General features: G+C 42.3%; 1 protein-coding gene and 1 pseudogene across 1 annotated transcript in view; one reads left to right on the forward strand and one right to left on the reverse strand.

Moving 5' to 3' along the window:
- LOC144113829 (CD109 antigen-like) overlaps window positions 1–23,466 on the reverse strand; it is a 55,423-nt gene that overhangs the window by 22,105 nt on the left and 9,852 nt on the right. The window contains 14 exon segments of the mRNA XM_077647169.1: window positions 2,750–2,828; window positions 2,918–3,106; window positions 4,799–4,967; window positions 5,049–5,177; window positions 11,498–11,614; window positions 13,310–13,423; window positions 13,510–13,627; window positions 17,257–17,362; window positions 17,457–17,570; window positions 18,835–18,883; window positions 19,138–19,278; window positions 19,738–19,887; window positions 20,254–20,442; window positions 22,772–22,834. Coding sequence (XP_077503295.1) covers window positions 2,750–2,828; window positions 2,918–3,106; window positions 4,799–4,967; window positions 5,049–5,177; window positions 11,498–11,614; window positions 13,310–13,423; window positions 13,510–13,627; window positions 17,257–17,362; window positions 17,457–17,570; window positions 18,835–18,883; window positions 19,138–19,278; window positions 19,738–19,887; window positions 20,254–20,442; window positions 22,772–22,834 — 1,727 coding nt within the window.
- Window positions 13,729–13,827, forward strand: LOC144116660 (U2 spliceosomal RNA; annotated as a pseudogene).

Raw genomic sequence — 23,466 nt, forward strand, 5'->3', positions numbered from 1 at the left:
CTGCTGCCGGAGGAAAGGGTAGATTCACGAGGGAAAGTAGCATTGAAGGGAGCCTTCGGACATCCCATTGAGGCTGAGCTCGCGCATGTGGCGCTAAGAATCGATCGGGGGAGCCCACATGTTGCCATCTTGTGCGCAGTGACAGAGGAGTTGGCGAGCGAAATTGACTGCTTGTTAACAGTGAAGGACTATAACGAACTGGTAAAGCAGAAGGAACCCCTGAGCACGGAGCATGAGAGCAGCGAGGTTCGAGGCTCGCCTCGGTGGACGGTTGTTGTTTTTCTGTTTATTTTCATGCATGCTTCTTGTATGCTCTGCCTTCACTTTAAATATGCGATCCTGTGGCGTATGGTGTGGTGTGTAGCACTGTATCTTGCTTTCATGTGCTTGCATGCCTGTATTCATTTTCGGAGTGTATCTCGAGGGGAAGATTTAGTGCATTCTCGCACTAGAGAGAGGTGCGGTGTCCTGAGCCAGCCTAAGGGGAAAGCATGTGTTTTTTTTCGAACTAGCACAAAAAATAGGGGGAAAAGAATGGAGAAGAAGAGGGGAGGTGTCACGACGCAGCTGGCGTACGGTACGTCGTGGTAAGGCATGAGGAGGGCCACCGAAGGGGAGCAGGGGAACGCGCCGACAAAAGGGAGAGGCTCTCAGGGCGGCGCCGCGCGGAGTTTCGGGAGCCTCGGCCTAAGCGAGGAGGAATGGCCTGATCAGACGCATGAGTCGTAAAGGGTTTCTCTCCGCTCGTTGTGGCATTTTTCTAGTTAGCCACGGCAGCTTTCAGCGAGCCGTGTGTTCGATATTTTGTGCTTTCTTTTGCGCTGCAAGGCGTGTGTTATATATTGTGTGCATTTCTTTTGTGTTGTGATATGTTGCGTCCTAAATGTGGCGGGAAAGTCACCTATTGGCTGAGGGTGTAGCTTTGGCAGGAGGACAAGGAGATGTGTGCGCGCTAAGGAGAGCGCGGGAGGTTGGTTGGTGGCAGCCAGACAGATCGGTCGTGTGCGGCTGGTGGTGGTCCCGGGGTCACGAAGTTGGAGAAGCGAGTTCCTTGAGTGGCGGCCAGGCGGGTTGGCCGTGTGGTGGCCGACGGTGGTACGGAGTCGCGAGAGTTTGGAGTTTTGTCTTTTTTAGTTAGAGCGGAGAGGCCGAAACCTTTCGGCATATGTAAATCAGTTTTGTAAATATTGTAATAAATAACTTTTTAAGGAAAGCCTTTCCAAGTGCCAACGTCAGAAGACCTGCACGCCTGTCTCAAACTCACTAGTCGCGAAGTACGTCCCCCGGGTCACTCACGAGACCCGCCCTCTACCACTCCACGTCATCATCTGGATGCAACAACATCGCCCAACAAGAAAGAGAGGGAAAAAAATCGTGATTTCTGCCTTCGAGGCTGCACCAGTAGCCGAGAGGCCACCTTGGCAGCAGACATAAATAAGTAGCCAACTGATTTTTCAGACTGCAATAATGTAGACTTAAGTGATATTTCGGACTTCACTGAGAAACCATCATGCACCTCATAGGAACGTGTACTTTTTCATAGCAGAAATTTCGGACACGGTGGAGATCAAATCTTTTGCTTTTTTGGACTGAATTAGATGCCAGCAATACTGTGGAGATCATTTTTCAACCGAAAGTTGAAAAATTTTCTTTAGCCTAATACAGACGTGTGCGGGCATCACTATCACAACGAAACAGGTCTCTGATGACGTGAGAAGCGCCACCTTGGATTTAAATGGAGTCAGCAGAAGCTGACAGAGTAAATTGGAAACACTGGCTTGGATTGGCTTGGCTATTTGTCCTTCATCGTTGCCACTTGAGATTATAGCATGCTCTCCACTGCCATCGAGATGGCCTACAAAGAGCATGCAATAACGTTGAAAAGAGGACAGCCGCACCATCTGTCGAGTCTTCCCGCAGGTAACCTTTCTCGGTCTTCGCGAGTGTCGCTGCTCATAGAAACCGACTGTTCTTGCTTTGCGCGGTGCGTGCATTAATTCGCGGCAATCCTTTCGGGCGCGTTGCGCTGTTTGGTATCGTGACGTGAGGTCGTGCAGACATGATGGGAGCACGCCTATGGCTCACATAAAGTCTAATATTACCGCTTGCAAGCTGAACATGGGCAGCCGTGAATTTCGAAATTTTTAAAGCTGGTTTTTTATCAGAAAAGTTATTACTTTGAAGTTCACACATTTTTCGGAAAGTTCAATTAATCGGACCATTTTCCTAGTCCCGCCAAGTTCAAAAAATCGGTCGGCGACTGTAATGGATTTCTGCAGTCCTATGTGAATAAAAGCTTCCATGTTTGCCTCCCTTTATGAAAAAACCTCAGGTATCATCCTTTGCCGGGTCAGTCAGTGGACATGTTTAAGCTGCTTTCGGTTAGCGCATACTGCCGCTTCACGTGTATTTTCTTCATGGTCCTGCGAGGTACACCTTGATAACGTCTCACTGTATACCCCAAGCGTACAAGGTGTTTATGTTCACATATATTACAAACAAGTTATCATGTAAATGATGTACCAGGCAATAGGATATACACAAACTGCAAACTAAGCTGGAGCAAATTTTAGAACCAACTTCTATCAAGCCTCCTTCTGACCAGCTCAAATGGTATCATCCTAACCGGGAGTTTATCTGAGTGAGACCAGCTCAAGTGGATTGGTCAAGTTGAGAGCAGTGTAAAAACGACTTTCAGTGTGACCATCTGATTTCCTGTTCATTTTTTTTCACCTCGACTACTACGTACCAAACACTCGGCTGACTGTGCCATCGAAACACCTGGAAGCTTCCATCCTCATTCTGATAAGTCAGCTGCCTTTGGTATCCTGCAAGAAAAGGTTGTTTTGTCTTGCATCATTCCAAACACATGGTCAATGACAAATGGTGAATGTACAAGTGACAAATAGAAACTTACCCAAGTTCAGATATTTGAATGCCTGTCTTTCCAAATGCATGTCACGTTGGTTTGTCTGTCGTAGATAGTGCACCGTGAACAAATTTGCCCCAAAGCTGAACATGTTTTGTTCCCCACAGTAAAACGGCTTTGACAACAGGCTGCTGGAATTGACAGGCATAGTTGGGAATGCTGGACCAAACACATCACCTGAAATGTAATCAGTAACGTCAATGTACACTGCTCTTCTCAGAAAAAGAAAGGGAGAGGGGAACAATGTACAAGAACACAACTTCCTGTATATGCTACATCGACAAGAGCTTTCTCTAGCTGGGTGGGCATGATTCGCTTATCTATATGGGAACATTATATACTAATGGCATGGCTGCCATGAAGCAACATGAACTTCAATAACCGCAGATTAAGCATCACATGGCAGATGACATACAGATTCTAATATTGTGCATAAACAGTATCCAATGAAATTTCAGCATATTTTAATAACTACTTCATACTGCACCAAACAGATGGTAAAGATTTTACACCTGCAGAAATTACTGCAGTTATTTAAAGCCATTAATTACAAGCTGAGAGACAAAAGTTTTGAGAAAGACGCTGCCCAATACTGCAGCTCAATGTGTTCCTATCACAAAAGTGGCAGCACTACTGGAATTTCTAATACTTCGTTTATTTAAAGTTACAGAACCTTCTTGTGCTTTTGAACACCTTACGTCCATGCAGCCTTGTAACACTGCATGAGTGTTTGTATATTCGTTCCAATGTTTTCTGTCTTGAACGTGCTGCGTACACTTAGTCCTGGCATACAATATGAGCATGCACATGTTATATTGTGCATCAAAGGTGAAAGAGCGAGATTCCTTCAAAGAAATAAAAAGAAAAGACTGGCAATGTGCCATTTGCGTCCGAAATCAAGCACAAGCTTGCTTCGGCTAACTGGCTGATGTGCTGCCGAAAGCCACTGTCGCCACCGGCTGGCAGCAGTGTGGTGACGAAACTCAGAAAGAAACTATGCAGACGGACTACTTGTCAATATAATGAAGAGACCCCTCTGACCATCATCACTCTGCTATTGCGTGAGCAACAGTGGACCATGCGATTCAAGCTTAAGGAGGGATAATTAGATATCAGATGATTGCTTGCTGAAGCGGTCATACTTCAACACGGCCTTCTTGGGGAGCTCAATGGTCTGAATAACCGACGAGAGCACAGCACCGCCCTAATTACTGAGTCCGAGACCATCGATTTATACCAGCAGTCACCAGAACCATAGAGGCAATTGCCAGAAACACGCCAGCGATCTGAAGTATCTGGATGCCCGCATTAACGGGGGTCAAATTTACTACGTTTTACCATATTGCAGCACTCTGAGGTCTTGTGGAGAAAGGATCTAATAAAAATGCCTTGAAATGCAAAAGTAATAAATCTTTGAAGTTGCATGGTGACAACGCACTGATCTATTTTTTCTCTCACACACAATTTTTCTTATTTACTACCTCTGTTCTTCACCTTCTTGAACTTCCTGACTAAGCCCCATTCTTGAAAAATGAACCAAGTTGACATAAAAAAGTTTTGGTGCAAGAGGATACAGGACACATTCAACAACATGGTTGAGGATAATTTTAGTGGATACTTCCTATCATTAAAATTGCAATGAGAGTTTTCAGTAAACAAATTCTGAAGACTCTTTCCTGGCTTCCATTTAGTACGCAGTAAGCTTGAATACCACTCGGAAAGTAATAAAGACCTGCCAGTTTTGCTTTGCACACAATAAATGCGCTGTTTTATTCCACGATTTTACAATTTCGGTGTAATTTGAACATAAGGAACTAAACTGCTTTCAAGCATGTAAACTTAGTCCTTATAACTGCTGGTTGTACTCACCAACCACAGATAAAGTGGCCTTGTTACTGCCGAACACGTACAAGCGATCTTGTCGGAAAGGCAAGATGGGTGACTCAGTAATGTTTGTGTCGAGATACTTTATCAAGTAGGCGCCCTGAGTGAGGTCCAGAACCATGGATGTGTGACGGTATTGAGGAATGCCATCAGGCTGAAAACAGAGAACAAAGAGCTCAGGGCACTTGCGAACGCTCGAAGTTGCGTTCATGCTCCAGGTAAAAAAAACACTCACCTCGACAAGAAGAGAACGCGTCACCATGTCCTTTGCAATCTGCGTCTTGGCAAGAACAGTGACTTCAATTGTTCCAGTGCGTACAGCTACTATAGGCATGTAAACAACAGCAGACTTCCCAGGCTTGATCTGAAATGGGATTTTTGCTTTTAGCCTTATGAAACCAGCTCTACAGTTCTCAAGCAGGACAACTGTTCATGTAGCTACATATGTCCACTGAACAAACAGTAGGATAGTTTGCACACTTCTCGCAGTGGAAATCTGGATAATTTCAAAAACTTTCCTACATGATGCATGTTATTATAACCTCTACTGAAACTCCACTTAAAGAATTTTTGCATGACGGCTCCAAATTACTGTACCCACCTGATGATCTTATCTCTCTCTCTACCTGGACCTGACACTCATACATGGCACACAGTATGTTAAGCAACTTTCCATGTTGAACCATTTTTTTAATAACACACTACACAGGTTTACACTTTTAGCAACAAGACAGCAGGTACTATGTGTGGCGTGTAAACTGCTTACTAAATGGCCCTTCATTTTTAGCCGAAATACGATTTTTTCCATTATTCTGACCTCAATCATGTTTTATGAAAATTAGTTAAAAGACAAAAGCTGCTTTCTTAAAAATCACTGGACGAAATGTATAAAAACCAGAGATACCTCAAACAAACTTCAGAAAGTTATATTTAATTATTTTTATGCCTCTAAGCCAGTTCCAGCTCTTAAATTCACCAAGACATGGGTTTACTTCAAGAAGAGTTGGAGAAAAGCATTTGATAAAAGAAAGCCCTTGAACACAGGTGCTGATTAGAAAATCTGTTGGCATTACTGGATCAGGCACTATCCAAAAATAACAGTGCCCTGCTCTCGTGCAGCTGTGCAAACCAAACTGACTCTGCAGCATTGAAAGAACCTTTCAACAGTGTACATGCAAAAGTGAGCAGGTCTAACGTGGGCATAAAAATGCTATGAATCTATATATCGCTATGTGCATACATGATGAAAGAATTGTGACAACAAAAGGAGAATGCACCTTTTAAATACTTTCAAGCTGCAACCAATCTTATACAGCTTGTTTGTGAATATAAAGTATTTTATATGTTGAAAAACATGAAAATAGAGTAGTTTATCTCTGAAAAACAATCAGTGCTTATGATTAATTTCTTCCATTAAAAGTAGAAAAAATATGAAGAAGTCATGTTGGTACATTTCATGAACATTATCTCTTTCACAATAAAAAATATGCATCATTCATTTGCACTGAACTTCATTTGTACATATAGAATTTTATGCCACAACTTGTCCTTGGCGCAGACTTAAAAAATTGCACCTGATTTTTGTCATGAATAGAACAAGAAGAAGAAATCCAAGTCCCTATATAGATGTTAAAACATTGCGAAGCCGTTTATGCTGAAGTGGCAGTTCAGCCTAAGACGTAGTTCCACAAAATCCCAGACTCGGCTTCCATTGAACCTTATGCTTCTGGTGGGCGCTTGCGATGTAGTGGCTTATCACTAACATCTCGGTTAGCACGAACCTATCATCGTGCATGAGGCTGAAGGGGTACCTCATAAAGCAGCCATGAACAATGACGCGCATCACAAGGAAGATTCATTGGTACTCCTAACACATAAGATGTCGTGATACATTGATACAAACAAGGCACAGCATATGAAAATTGAAAACAAAAAGTACTTTTCAAGAAGGAAAAGGCAAGGGCACTCTCACTATCCAGTAAAGGAGAAAGAAGGAAGGAAAAAAGAGGAAAGAGTACTTCGCATTTGGCAAACGTTAAGCTGATTATGGCCACATACTGCTTATATTTGGATTTCGCAGAGCATCTGTGCCAATGTTCTGCCCCTAAATGTCAAGCTTGGGTCAAAATTTTGATCGGCCCACATACTTTACTGAAAAAAAATCTACAATTTTTACTCCTTTCAGGAAAGACAAAATATGCAGCAGTCATTGCAAGTATACATGAAGCACATTATTTCTTTCACAATCACAACATATTTTCCTCACTTTCGCTAAATGTCATTTTAGGTATAGAATTTTATTCCCCAACATTGTTAAAGTTGAGTAATGGTAATGTGAAGAACTTCAGCAACTTTAGGTTTCTCAGCATTTTGATATGCATTCATATACAGCATGAACAAAACATTCAACTTTCTACCCTACACACTGTTCTGCTTTTCTTGATGAGGCTTCCATTAAAAATAAGTACAGTTGAATCCCGGCACAACGAATGCCGCTTCAACGAAATTTTCGCCACAACGAAGTATTTTTCATTCCCCGCGAAATCCCCATAGGAGTTAATGAATTAAAGATCCCTCGAAAACGAATTACTCTGTGAGCACGCATTCGCTTCTACGAAATTTTCGCGAGCCTTCACCAGTCAGTGACCCGCCTTTCTTCAAAAGTTGGGTGCTGTACGAGATTATTCCCTGCTAAAGCACTGGCTTGGAGCAGCTAAATAATGCACGGAATGTATGTTTATTACATTTTCATGTATTGTTTATTAAAAAATTTTGTTGAGAGTCGGTTTATTCGTCATAGGGAAGCAGCGAGGGGACTTGTCGGCGCCATGCGAAGCCCGCCGGCCGTACGAGGGCCAAAGACGAATCCAAATCCAGTCGCCAGCCTATCCTCCCCGCCTTCTCCGCAGCCCTTGCCGCCATTTTCTCGTGTGTCAGTGTGTGTTGATCATCGATCTCTCGCTGCAGTCTGATCTCGTCGATCGCCTCTGCCATGTCGCCGCCAACGAAGAAGCGAAAATTTATTTTACTAGAAGAAAAGGATACAATTATCGCCGAAGCAGAAAGCGGGAAGAAGGCAATTATTGCCGCAGATTTTGGCATCGCGCCGAGTTCGTTATCGATGATTTTGAAGAATAAGGACAGCATTAGGAAGGCACTTTCATCGGGCACTTCAGCGCAGCACAAGAAAGTGACGCAACCAACGTATGAAGAGCTCGACAAGGCTGTCTATGCTTGGTTCGTCGATACGCGAGCAACAAACATGTCCCTGAGCGGTAAAATTGTATAGAAGAAGACCCTCAATTATGCTTGTTTGCTAGGGTTGAACGACTTTAAGGCAAGCATAGGATTGCTGAATCGCTTTAAAGAAAGGCATAACATCGTCGGCAAGGTTTTGTGAGGTGAATCGGCATCTGCGGGCGTTTACGGCGCATCAGCATGGGCGGCGGACAACACGACTGATATAATGAGCAGTTACGCTTCGTCTGATACTTATAACGCAGACAAGACGGGCCTCTTCTATGAGATGCTGCCAGCGAAGACACTTGATTTTAAAGGGCAGCGTTGCCATGGAGGCAAACATAGCAAGAAACAAGTGACTGTGCTGCTGTGCACAAATGTGGATGGGTCTGACAAACGCCCCCCGTTCATCATCATCATCAGCTTTACTACACCCACTGCAGGACAAAGGCCTCTCCCATGTCTCTCCAATTAGCCCTATCCTTTGCCAGCTGCATCCACCCTTTGCCTGCAAACTTCTTAATCTCCTCCGCCCATCTAACCTTCTGCCGCCCCCTGCTACGCTTACTTTCTCTTGGAACCCACTCCGTTACCCTTAAAGACCAGCGGTTATCTTGCCTTCGCATTACATGCCCTGCCCAAGCCCATTTCTTTCTCTTGATTTCGACTAGGATGTCATTAACCCGTGTTTGTTCCCTCACCCACTCTGCCCGCTTCCGATCTCTTAACGTTACACCTATCATTTTTCTTTCCATGGCTCGCTGCGTTGTCCTTAACTTAAGCTGAACTCTTTTCGTTAGCCTCCACGTTTCTGCCCCGTAGGTGAGTACCGGTAAGATTATGCTGTTGTACACTTTCCTCTTGAGGGAAATTGGTAAACTGCCACTCATGATCTCCGAGAATTTGCCATATGCGCTCCACCCCATTCTTATCCTTCTAGTTATCTCCCTCTCATGATCTGGATCTGCTGTCACTACCTGCCCTAAGTAGACGTATTCCGGCACAATTTCTAGGCTCTCGCTGCCAATTGTGAACTGTTGTTCCCTTGCTAGGCTGTTGAACATTACCTTGGTTTTCTGCATGTTAATTTTTAGACCCATCGATCTGCTCTGCCTGTCTAACTCGTTGATCATGATTTGCAGTTCACCTCCTGAGTGACTCAGCAAGGCAATGTCATCAGCAAATCTCAGATTATTTAGGTATTCTCCATTTATTCTTATTCCCAACTGTTCCCAATTCAGGCCTCGAAATACCTCCTGCAAACATGCGGTGAACAGCATTGGCGAGATCGTGTCTCCTTGCCTGACGCCCTTCCTTATTGGAATTTTATTGCTGACTTTATGGAGGACTATAGTAGCTGTGCAGTTGCTATATATATCTTCCAGTATTTTGACATAAGGCTCTTCTACCCCCTGATTACGCAATGCCTGTATGACTGCTGAGGTTTCCACTGAGTCGAATGCTTTCTCGTAATCAATGAAAGCTATATATAGAGGTTGGTTATATTCTGCGCATTTCTCTATCACCTGATTGATAGTGTGAATATGACCTATTGTGGAATATCCTTTACGAAAGCCTGCCTGATCATTTGGTTGATTAAAGTCTAACGTTGCCCTGACTCTATTAGCGATTACCTTAGTAAATACTTTGTAGGCAACGGATAGTAAGCTGATCGGCCTGTAATTTTTCAAGTCCTTGGCGTCTCCCTTCTTATGAATTAAGATAATGTTTGCATTCTTCCAAGCTTCTGGTACAGTCGAGGTCATAAGGCATTGCGTATACAGGGTGGCTAGTTTTTCTAGCACGATGTCCCCTCCATCCTTCAACAGATCTGCTGTTACGTGATCCTCCCCAGCTGCTTTTCCCCTTTTCATTGCTTCTAAGGCTTTCTTTACTTCGTCTTTTGTTACTGGCGGGATGACGCATTGATGTGCACTGCTGTCTTTCTCATTAGCGCTCTGATTACATTGGCTACTGTACAGGTCTGTGTAGAACTCTTCGGCTACGTTAACTATCTTATCCATATTGCTAATGACATTGCCCTGCTTGTCTCTTAATACATACATCTGGTTTTTACCTATGCCTAGTTTCCTCTTCACTGTTTTTAGGCTACCTCCGTTCTTTATAGCATGCTCGATTCTCTCCATATTAGACTTCCTTATGTCGGCTACCTTGCGCTTATTTATTAACTTTGATAGCTCCGTTAGTTCTATTCTATCCGTAGTGTTAGATGCTTTCATGTTTTGGCGCTTCTTAATCAGATCTTTCGTCACCTGAGACAAACGCCCCCCGTTAGTTATTGGCAAAAGTGCAAAACCGCGCTGCTTCAAGGGGAACAGGAGCCTACCTGTCAAGTACCTGGCAAATAGCCGGTCGTGGATGACCCGTGCCATTTTTGCTGACTGGGTGGTGGCACTTGACCGCGACATGAGCAGACAAAATCGAAAGGTTTGTTTGTTCTTGGACAATTGTTCAGCGCACCGCACTGACGACGTCAAGCTATCAAGCTTGGAGCTGAAGTTCTTCCCGCCGAACTGTACCTCAGTCATTCAACCCCTGGACCGAAGCATCATCCGGAGCATGAAGTCTTCCTACCGGGAGAGGTTGATCCAGCGGCTTCTCCTGAACACCAACACTTGTGGGGAGACAAAACTCGATCTTTTCATGGCTTTAGAAATGATGGCTGCGGCATGGAGAGCAACACAGAGCAGCGTGATCCGCAACTGCTTCAAGCACGCCGGGTTTGTCGACAGCAAGGCGACCAGCACGACTGCAGCCGTGGAAAGTGTACCATCGTCATTGACTACGGGGATTGACGTTAGTTGGAAATCGCTCCAGGAAGCTGGAAACGTCCCTGCTGAAATAGCGCTGGATGATTTCCTCGACGGTGACGCGGACATGATTGTCCACGAGGACCGAAGCGATGAAGACATCATCAAAAGTGTTCGCGAGCCGGAAGAGCCGTCTGATCATGAAGATGACTCCGCTCAAGATTTACCTGCCCCGGCAGCCTCATCGCAGCTACTGGATGGATGCCTTAGACGTTATTAGAAAATTCCTTGGCACAGACAATGACGACGTTGCGATGCCGCTGTTAACAGAGTGCGAGAGTCGCGTGACGCCGCCGCTGGCAGTGAAACGCAAGCAGGGTAAGCTCACAGATTTTTGTCAATAAAACTGTTTTGCTGGAGTTATTGCCTTGCATTTGTTGGTTAATTTCTCGACAGCGAAATTTCGCAACAACGAAATTTCTCGCGCGTCCCGTCGATTTCGTTGTAGCGGGATTCAACTGTAAACAGAAATTCCTTCCACTCACAGGTGGTACAATATCACATTTATAGAAACTCATATCTGAACAGCCCATGCACTTGAGACATTAGTCAACATCAAGTATACTGCAGACGTTTTGAGCGGCTCAGGCATGACATAGTAAACCCCACTTACAAAAATCAGGTGTTGATGTTCTCCAGAAGAAGTATCTGGTGCATAGGAATTTACCCGGCCTAGAGGTCCCACCAAGACAAATCTGTAATCTGGGGAGCTAGCCAGTGTGATAAGTACCTGCAAAAGTTATCACATTTTGCTTCAGAACCAAGGCACCAATATGATAGCATAAGCTATGAAGTAGCTTCTGTTCACTTTCATATAACTGCTATTAAGTACACTAGTATCTGTGGGCTTAATTTCCCCAAAAATGTTGAAACATCCCTTTCAAGATAAGCCTTAGAAGTTCCACAAATGTTTCTGTGCATGCTTAAAAGTACAGTCTCCTAGGCTTGAAACAGAAAGATTGTGTACAAAGCCACCATGGATGATTTTGCTTTTAATCTTAAGTGCAGATTTAGACGTCCAATGTTTGGAAATGTTAGGTGGCATTATGCTCATAATGACAATGTGGTATAGGCAGGTATATTCAAAACATATCTATATTATATCAGCATAGGCAGGTATATTCAAAACATATCTATATTATATCAGCTCAGCCCATAAAAATTACCGTTGAGAACTTTTTGTTTACACTGCAGTTATTCACAGAATGACAGAAAAAGGAATGATGATTATGATTTGTTTTATAGTTTGGAAAGCATAACAAGCTATGGTTTTTGTGGTGCCACAACAAGAGAAAGAAAAAAAAGCGGACATCTCACTGTGCACCCCAATTGTACCATGCAAGCTGCCAGTTAGGAGCTCTGGTTTGAAATTCTAAACGCAGTTAAGTACATTTTGTGAAACACACGCAAACACATGTTCCAGGGCTTAATTTTTTTCTCTGTCCATTGACAACTGTTTTATCAGCCTGGCACATCATCACTACTAAGCACAATACAAAGCCTGAATGCATGTGTTTAGGTCATAGAAGTATGTACCGTACCATCTGCGATCTCAGTTCCCAAAGCATTGCATATTTAAACTAAATTTCTGCCCCAACCCAGGGCAGGGCCTACGGGCATATATGACTCCAAAACATCAGATTTTCCCGTAGTGCACCACTACACAGCCCTGAAGGAACTTAACAGACATATTCACGAATCTGAGCCTGAATTCACATTAACTTCATTATTGGACAGAAGGTTCGAACAGATTCTAATTAAGGCTTTATTTACAGTCTTGCATATACTATCGCTGCTAACTTATCCAGTAAAGCATCCAATAATACAAAGACGTGCATGGCCACAGCAGTAGCAATAAAAGCCACAGCTAACCATAAAATTCCCTGCAATAACTCTTTGACCAAGTGAAACTTACAAGCAAGGCTGTAATCTGCCTTGATAGGTAATTTTCATCACAAACGACATAACGGGTTACTTGTTGAAACAAAAAATATGAAATAAATGATTCACACCTTTCATGGTTTTTTAAAGATATGCCATGTGAGAAACTGTTTAACAGGCTTGGCATTTTTTTTTTTTTCAGGCAAACGTGTGGGTTATATGCGAGGTATTTTTTTTTTTTTCGTGAAGTTCAAAGTTAGACGTGCGGGTTATACGCAGGGGCGGGTTAAACGTGAGTAAATATGGTAAGTTTTATGTGTCATAACATTCTACCTGAGATATCAGGTATGTGGTATAAGACTAACAACGACATCTCAACATGACTATAGCCCTTTTGCCAGAACAGGTCTTGTATTCATTAAATGCAAAGATGTTGTGCTTGTTCTGCATTATTTTTATACTTACCGTACTTTTACTACTGACAAGACAGTTCAAGAATAAAGAGAGAATAAAAATATGTAACAAATGATAAAAGCAACCTTGCCTCAGTTTCATAGAGCCTGTAGTTGAAGACTGTGACACGTATACCAAGCTGCTCTCCAAGACGAATCTTTGTTGGCATTTCTACGTTCATGTAGAACGGCTTTGCACTTGAAAACTGAAAAAAAAAAGATACAAAAACTTGAGTTCATGCTGACAAAATGTGACTTCCAAAAGATGGCTCCCTAAAATGTGGTGGCTCACTGAGATGCTGTTTGACAAAATCCCAAATCCACTGGACTCGTCCATTCCAAATGCACTGATCATCCATTCTGTTGGCACATCAGGAACTGGGATGTTGAAGATGTAGTAACCCAATGGCCTGGGAAAAAAAAAATAAGGAATGCATATCAGGGCTATTACAACACAAACAAATTAGCAAGCGTGCACAGACAAAAAGACGTGTAAACTATTTGGACCCAATATATTAAACTTATTTTTGGAAATGTGGCTGAGTGCTTGAAGCTTGCTTTACCTCTGCCACGGGTTGGCCCGGTATTACACTGCCTCCGGGATCGACCCGGGACATAATAGCGCGCGTCTTTTCTTTCAATCTTTGCTCTCCTGTTTTTCAACTCTCCTACTTTCAGCACGTGGCAGCAATTGTCGCTCAGCTTGAGCCAGTGGGCAGGCCCGTGAACTGTCCTTTTCATTCTTCCGACAACAGCAAGCAAGCAAGCCCTGAATCATGTTATTGTTGATGGTAAAAAAAAACGTGGAATGGGCAGTGCACCTCGCAAGCCACAACTCGGGATAATTTTTTTCTCAATGCACAAGAGAGGGGTTCCAAGAGTTAGAATATTACAAAACTGAGTTGGAACATTTGCTTCAGCCTCTTCCTTCAACACTGTCCTCCATTTTCCCTGAACTTGCAGCTTTAGGAGACATGCACTGCCTACAGTAGCCGGTAACCTTGTTCTTGCAACTGGCTTCAGCAGTGGCACTGGTGATGGTACAGGTGAGTGCAAGTGCTGATGCCGCAAGCCAGTTGCTTCACAACGCCATATCAGTGGTAACAGAGCAGCAAGGGCACTGCATGAACAGAGAGCTTGCTTTGTGCTCCATTTGTGCTCTCTACACATCACGTATGACATGGCAGATCAGATGAGATGTTAACAGCAGCATACTTTACCGAACTCCCTAGGCTTAAATGGTAATTCAGGGCCAGTGCAGGAGTGTGTGCTATCAGCACTATCAGCCCTAAAAAAGATGCAGCTTTCTGGCGCCAGTCCTTTTGAACATCAGAAAAAAGGGTTGGATTGTTGGCTTTCCAAAATTGTATTCAGTTTTGAAAAACACTTGTACATTTTGAGAAAATGAAACTGAAGCACCATAGCTGAGGGTCACTTGGTGCACTCAGGGGTATTTTTTATGTATTTCATCATCAAGCAATGGGTGAGGTGTGTTTCTGAAGTGAACGCAAAGAATACTGAGACAATCGTCTGCGAGCTTCTTCCGGTTCCAATTTTTAACCCCACACTGCCTTTTGCATAGAAATTGCCATGCATGCGTACATCATTTATTTACTTATTATTTGTTGCTGTGACACACGCTCAACGTACAGCATCATCGTAACACCAATGCGTGCTGCGTATGAACATGCTATAAGCACAGAAATTGACAATAATGAAAGGTAAGCGTGTCGTGGTTATAATATGCCAGCATAGGCTGGATGTTCTATGCATGCATGGCAATCGGTTTCACACATGCGTCTAAACTAGTTTAATGCGTCAGTCATTATATATTTGTTTTCTCGCCGCACTTTCCTCACAGCGTGTAAAGGCTGCCAGTGGGCTAGAAAACTGTCCATGCATGCTACTGTGCGCACAGCACGTCTCAACACATCGCACTGCATATGCATAAAAAGCATTGTACCATTTACATTATTTTGGTAGAATTTTGTGCGAAAACACACTACGAAGCAGAGCAGAGTCGATGTCGTGTTGGTCTTGTGATGATGCGCAGTACAATCAGTTATGTTAGCAGCCAAATAAATTGGTATAACAAGTGTTAACAACACAGCAACTGCCATGAAGCAAACGAGCAGGGTGAGAAAGTTGGAACCGGAAGTAGTGGTACCAGACGACTTTTCCCATGAACCTCTGTGCTGACTCTGGAAACACAGCTCACCCATTGTCTTTGCTTATTTATTTACTTATTTATTTACACACTGCAGCCTCTAGAGGGGCTATCGCAGGAGTGGACACATACAAAATACCGCAGATACAAACAAAACTATAAGGCACCAAAATTGAAAACACCAAACAAAACCTCGAAAGTTGAAAACATAGGAAACACTAGACAGACTGAGCATATGGGGAATAGCAAGTAAACAAATAAAGAGGTTATTAATCAGCTATGGCATGCATAAATCTGTCTATTGGAAGGAAGTCACTGGACTGGGTAATGTATTCCAATGTTCAATAGTACACGGAAAGAAACTGTATTTAAACACATTAGTGCAAGCGAAGTAAAGTGAGAGGATTAAGTTTGTGTGACTTCTTGTTTGACGTTGGTTTGGCGCTTGTGATGTAACTGTCACTTTAGAGTCGGTACTATTGGACGATACAGTGCAAAATTTTATGATACCAACTGCTGGCAAATGGCAAAGGTAGTTACTTGTAACGATTTAAGCGACAAAGGGGTGTGAAAAATCACGGTGATATTTATTACGTATGAAGTGCATTGATTTCCTTTGCACAGCCTCAATTTTCTTAATGTCTCTTAGCTTGTAAGGGTTCCATACAAAAGAACCATAGTCAAGAACTGGACGAATTAGGGATTTATACATTAGGATTTATACATTAGTACCCTGGTTTCCTTAGGATTGTTTGTTTGAAAAATCCTATTTTTTTAGGACTCCATTACAAATGATATGTTCAGACCATGATAAGTTGGAGGTTAAATAATTCTTAGGTACTTATGCTCAGACACCTTTTGAAGGGGTATGTCACGAAAAGAGTAACCAAAAATCGATGCAAGAGAACTATTACCGAATGCCAAAACAACAGTTTTGTCAGAAATTAATACTCATCTGCCAGCTTTCACGCCATCTGCAGAGGCTAGAAAATGATTCATTAATGTGAGAAAGATCATCCGAAGAGTGAATGATGACATACATAACGCAATCATCAGCATACATGCGAATGTTCCAGGTGATGTTACAAGCCAGGTCATTAATATACAATAGAAATAATAAAGGTCCTAAGACTGAGCTGAACTGTAATTCACACACTGTGAATGCTCAGAGAGGAAATTAGAGATCCAAGTCATTAAAGTGATTTCTTCAGTTAATGAATTTAGCTGAAATTCGTTAATTACCTTTCATATCAGAGAATATATGTAACAAGCTTTGACCAGAATGTTCTTGACGTCGAAAAAAGCGTAAAAGGTTAAATTTTTGAAAAGGTTTCTTGTTGTAAACATAACGTGAGAAACCCCAAAGGAAAACTAAATTCTGACAGCACATGCACATCGACAACGATTGATGCTGTGCCATCTTGGACGTACCATAGCAACAACTAATGGCCCAGAGCTTGGTTAACCAAGCACAGGATATTCAAAACCAGTGCATATGCCTCAGACAGTTTGATTTTTTCACGCCTTCTTTGCAGACTTCAAAAAATGCCTGCAATCAAGAATTCAATGCAGGTGCCATCAATACATCATTGTAGGTGAAGATTATCCGAAATAAAAAGGGAATCTGTTGCTTTTAATGGTGCAGCACATGTGATTCTTGGGGTGTACTGACCTCTGCCAATAAGGGGGGGGGGGGGGGGGGGGGGGGGGGGGGGGGGGGGGGGGGCATGCTACTTCTGAACATATTTTTCTGTATAATCTCATTGATTTCAGGTATTATAAACATGTGATAATGGTGACATAAAAATATCATTCAGATTTTTTCTTCTACGTGCTCCAGGGCTTAATTAATGGGAAAAAAAGTAAACCAACCCAATGTTGATGTCTTTCCAAAGCCATGAATTGGTATATAGCCGCTGATATCTGTTTGTTCGATACATTTCAAACCTAGGGATGCTGAACCGCTGTTCGTCCTCACCTGCGTAAAAGAGGGAAAAAAAATTTTATGTCACCAATGAGGTGAATAGCACAGTGCTTACTAATATGGCCACATCACAAGGCAATGTGCTTACATCTTGTTTCGTCAGAGCCGTCCTCACAGTCAAAGTAGCCATCACATTGTCGCTCAAGGCGGTAGCAAGCACCATCATAGCAAGTGCCGTAACCAGCTGTTAAATTGCAGTCATCTAAGTTTGGAAGAGAACAAGAAAAGAGAAACTCCTGATGTTGTGTTACAATAAAGTTATTTCTCTCTTTTTCATTTTGTAAAACCCAGAGTACATACAGGAAAAAATTCCTTTTGCCGTTTAAGAACCTCTTTCCTTTTTTTATTTCACAAAAAGCCATTCCAAATTTAATTTTCAAAGCTAGCCACTGGCATAGTACCCATATGAGGTAAACCACAAACCATTTTCTCAAGTGCTGCAAAACAGAGCCCAGTAGAAAAAAAAAAAATTATGTACACCTATGCCGGCCATTCATGATCGTACCAGTAGCAAAAAATAAAAAAAAGATCATCATTAGCACAAAAGAAAAGCGAAAATTATTTCCTTCAGTTTATTAACACCAACTCAGACCACGTTAAAAGACGGTCAACCCTGGTTATAACAAAGTTGAAGGGGCACTCTAATTTCTTCACTATTACTACAAACAGACGTATCAGTAGACACGACCTAGGCCTGAGTTGCCTTACATAAGAAGAGCACCACTGGCAAATGTAGGCCAACATATCAATGAGACTGATAGCTTACAGACAGCAGGCATAAAATTTTGAAAACCTCACTTATATCATGTGCACAAGAAAAGAATATGTGATAAATTATTTTACTACAGAAAATTGCACCTTAACAGACGTCATGCAAGGCACAGGCGGTGTGAACATCTACATTGTCAACATCATCTTTCAGCATTTCAAGGCAAACACACAACACAGTACTGCCTGTTGTAGTTCTGTTTGAAACCAAAATGATTTGCAACATTATCTACTAATAGGGAAATTTTACTCTGTTAAAACAGTATGGTGTATGGGGTGATCTCAACGCTGCACGTTGGCTACAAAACATACCGTACTGGACGCCTCCAGATTTATTCCGATTGCCTGGGATTGTTTGATGTGTGCTAACATTGTACACCTAATGGCCATTTTTGCAATTTCGCCTCCACCAAAATTCAGCTGCCAAGGGCAGGATTCGATCCCGCGATCTTGGGCTCAGCAGCTGAACGCCAAAGCTACTAAGCCATCACGATGAGTAAACTATTAAATAAAGTGACATGCTTTGATAAACACACACTGAGGTTCCACTGGGGGGCCTTCAGAACAGTATATATTCTTTTGCTATACACAAGTTGTTCACTCTTTCATTGTAACAAATTTTAATCGCAGGAGTGCCCAATAAATGCGAAATACATGCACAGCGCAGCGCAGAAGCAAAGCAAGCAGTTATCCCTTACCTCTCATGCGGGTGACGTTGGAATCACTGAAGACCAACAGTCCAGTAAACTGAAATAAATACTCAACTGTCAGAACAGAATAGAAGCTGATCACTGAGAGAACAGAAACCAAACATGAAATGCTTGAAAACTAAAATAATGTGCATTCAGTGCATTTCAGTCCTAAGGCCACTGCAATAGTCCCTCAAAATATAGATGAATGAAGCATCCAAAGGCTTCAAACTCTCAAGCATGCACTCAGTATATATAAAGGCACTTTCACAGACAAGGCCCATAACTACAAAACTTTGGGATCCAGCTTACCTCAAAAGTTCTGTTTGAGTCGAGGCCATATGTTGATGATGGGAAACATGCATAACTGTAGATATTACCATCTCTTGAGAACCATTCCTGAGTTAATGTACCATTGATGATAGTGTCAAAAGAATTCATCTTCCTAAGCACCTGAAATAATAAACTAGGATTAGTTCTGTAGGCTGTAATGAAAACAACTGCTGTAACAGTCAATCAATATCACACCAATTTATAAAAGTAATTATGCAAATTAGCTTAAGAATCACTAGGCAATCTTCAGTAGGTCGAACTGCAGACACATTAACATGATAATTCATGACAAAATAGTAACCTGCTTTCCTTACAACATGAGAACTATATAAAGCAAAACTAAAGCTCTTCTATATGCATCCATATGTATCAAATCAGCAACAGTTCCACAAAAATTTTGACTCATGTGTAATTACGTTTCCCATATGCACGCAGGATCATAAGAGGTTTTTTACGGGAAAAAGTGTTTTTCCCCCAAAAATGGTGAGTTATACGTTAACATAACAAAATGTTTCAGGAAACAGATCCCATGCCAAAGTGCTCTGAAGATAAATAAATGGCTTGGTTCAGACATATTACCTCAGAGTAGCTAATCTCTGTGCCTGCTTGCATTCTGTACAAGGTGAGGTCAACTGCGGACAATGCCACATATGTTCCTGGATCTCCATAGATAGCCACTTCAATTGTGTCTCCTGTTTTGTCCTTGCGGTTGTTGAGACTCACGTTGAACTGGAATGCAACGCAATCGTTGTCACAATGGTCTCAACACAGTGCCATCAACAACAAACAATTGACTGAAGTGTGTCCAAACGATTGAAGTGTGTCCAGCAATCTCCCACAAAAAATTCATTTTCAGTCAGCATGTGTACTCCTTTGGCCATCATCTACTGACAAGATTCACAACCAACAATACATTCAAAGACTCAGCTAAGGTAACAAAGATAATTCTCAATTGCATTTACAATGTCACCGTCTTAAGATTCCTGCCTCGGCATATAAATAACATGAGCCTGAAAAGAAGGCTCAGTGCCACAGAGAACCATTATAAACCATTATAACTGTTATAAGGGCACAGTTCTGAAATTCCATGATTACCTTGTCAATGGATATGCCATCAACTGGAAAAGTCAAGCTTTCAGCAACAACCTCACTGCCTCGTGCCAAATCGTAGATAACCACTGTAGCTGTAGGCGCCATCTCAGGGGACAAAGTTACTGCAAATGTCTTGATGCTCGAAGTCATCTTTTCTTGACCAGAAAGCAAGATGATGCCCTTTGCAATGATCTGTAATGTGCAATAAGCTTTTGTTATTCACAGCCACCAAATCAATCACATCTGCATGAGACTCAAACACGAAGTGGCAGGCTTAAACTATGCAAAATGGCACCTGGTTAATTTGAACAGATTGGCTTACACCATACCTACTGGTTAATACGTGCCATATTCACTCCCTACTGCATACACAGTCAAGACATCTACCCGACTGGCAACATCAGTGGCAGTGTGCAGTGCCACAGAATTTCTGCCATTCCACATAGCACTGTGGCGATCTGGGCACCAATCCTTGCAATGTAGACATTGATACGGCATGAAGATCTATGAAATCCAGAGTGTAGGTTGGCAGTCCTTCTATGAAGCAGCTACTTGTCACCGCAGTCCTATCACAGTTTCTATCTTATTGACCTTACCTCGCATGTGGCCCAACTAATCGCAGATCCTACGGATCCAGGAAGAGTCCCTGATCCCGCTTTTGACAGTCAGACATCAGCTATTACATTGTGGACTGTGTTTTAGCTATAAGTGAATTGTGGTCTGTAGATAGGCCTGTTCGCACTGGCACTTTGTAGACACTGTTGTCGACATGGTCAGTCACGATATGCGCCCAGCGATTCCTGGACTCCAGCTCTGTTTTTCATGCGCTTGCTTCAAACACAGAGAATCTCCACCTCAAGCCGAACACACTGCATAGTATACTGATTTAGTATGTAATATTGATCAACTATGCGATTCGCGACGAACGTATGAGGTACTCTTGGTTGGCTGCAACATGAGTTGCAGAGCTGGCTAACAAACCAGTGAGCCAGTGCACGAATTCGAAACTATGGTTGCCTTTTACTGCTGAAACTATCATGCACATTTGACACTGCTGCACCACAAGCTGGCTATCAAGCCTGAGCCTTTTCCAATGATGCTGTCACTGAAAGGCCCCGAAAATGGCAAATAAAAATCACTTTTAATTTTGCGGACAGAAACAAAACTAATGCAAGCACTTTTCCGAGTAATGACCTGCACACCATAGTTTTTTAAGGGTTGAAATCATGACCAAATTCATTGTTGCTGGTTCAGCCATAATATCTCTTCATGCCTGCACCTTGTGCCCTCCCACCAACTCCATATTTAATGAGCTTTCACAAGAAAAGCGTTGCTCGAAAGCTGTACGGGTTAAAGGAGTCATAAAAAAATGCCACTGGTCTCCAACAACTGTTTGCAAAAGAGTACAAAATGAAAACATTTGGTCAGTATTGATCTGCCTGAATAACACAATGCACCTTTAAATTTTGGCCACACTGAGATAAAATTAGTACTTTCTTCACAGCTCCTATTGTCCACAAATTTTCACAGCCGATAGTATGAGGTCACAGGTTCCAGAAACAGTTGCCAGAGATTGAGGTTATTCCTCCCACCGTTTAGTCCAAAAGATCTTGATGCAAGTACTTTTTTTTTGCGGTTTTCACATGTCTTTAATTACATGTTCAAAAGTTCTGCAAAATACATGTCGCTTTAATGGAAATGCTTAGACGTGTGTGATGAGCAACCAGCTATGGCATGGCCACTAATGACAAAGCACTGCATGTTAATTTGTGGTCACATGCCAAGTACAGAGTTCATGTGGTGCAAACAGCATCAATGCTAGGCAATGAGATAATTTCCTGCACATCAAAGACACTACTGTCATCTACCAGTCAGAGGTTATACAGTCACAAGGGCATTGAAATTTTCAAATATGAATTGAATATAAACAAGAAAAAATTCCTTCAAATACCTGATATCTGTTCACATCTAATGAAAAAATATCAAAAAAAAAATAAACAGCAAATTTTGTTCATTTTTTTTTTCTGAAAACAGTGCAGTCTTTGCAGTCAGAATTAAACAAAACTAGACTGATTCAGCACTATATAACACTGTATACTGTTGATGAAAATTGTTATGTGGTCCTGCAAAATGAGTAACAAAATGAAATCCATGAATTGGAACATGACTACAGCAACTAAAAATAACATGATGGGTAGTAAAGTGTCATTAACTTGGACTTCAAGGGTCAAGAAGAAATGCCTGAGTTATCCAGTGAAGGCTTGTGAGAAACCTCCATCACACAAATGGTGAACCGCACATGATGAATGCACACTTTTGGCATGCTGGAAGAACAACGCGGACATAAGCGAGGGGAACGCATATTGGCATCGAAACGGTGACACTGCTTCTAGACAGAAAAAGAACTAACCAGCAACCAGAGACAGTGCACTACTACATATCTCTGAGCAGCTGCACTAATACTGAACAACTTGTCATTCAACAACGCAATGTTGTCTCAAAAGAAGTGATGTCAACTTACCAGGTACGAAAACCATTCAACATAGTAGTTGGACCGAACGTGAAAAATAATGTATTCGCCAACCTGCAAGTAAAAAAAGTTCACTTATCTTCTCAAACCAATCAACCACCACAAGAAGGCATATGCCAGTGCTTCATTAAGCAATAGTTATATTTTAATATTTTACAAACCCCTTTTAACATTAAACAATAGTTTTTGGAACCACAAAATAATTGCTGCATCTTTAAAAATGCTCCAGCTTGCTTCTCAGAGGTAAAACAAAAGCAGGCCATGAACAGTGCTTGGTTAGCTCCTGCAAGAATGCTACTCTCATAAACAGTGACAAAAAATAACTATGAACTCTGCAAAACATGTGCAAGACACTTTGTTCTTTTAATGTAATACAGTAGAGCCCAACTTTCACGTTCCCCAGTGCTGTGTTTCCATGGCTTCTACGTTTTCGTGAGCCAGTCTCGCTCTAGCTCTCACAGAAACCCATGCACTACAGACTCGGCTGTTACACAGTAACTGTGCCAGCATTTCCCCACAATACCACCAGCCCGACCGTCATCTCACAACAGTGCTTTCTTTCCTGTGTTGGCATTTTGACACCCTACGGTTAGCCCGCGCAGAACAGCCACATCATGCCCCCAAAGGGGGACACTACACTCCATCCGCGCTTGACCACACTGTGTCCAGCGCTCTACACCAACTCA

The sequence above is a fragment of the Amblyomma americanum genome, chromosome 1, assembly GCF_052857255.1.
Source record: "Amblyomma americanum isolate KBUSLIRL-KWMA chromosome 1, ASM5285725v1, whole genome shotgun sequence".
Lineage (NCBI taxonomy): Eukaryota > Metazoa > Arthropoda > Arachnida > Ixodida > Ixodidae > Amblyomma > Amblyomma americanum.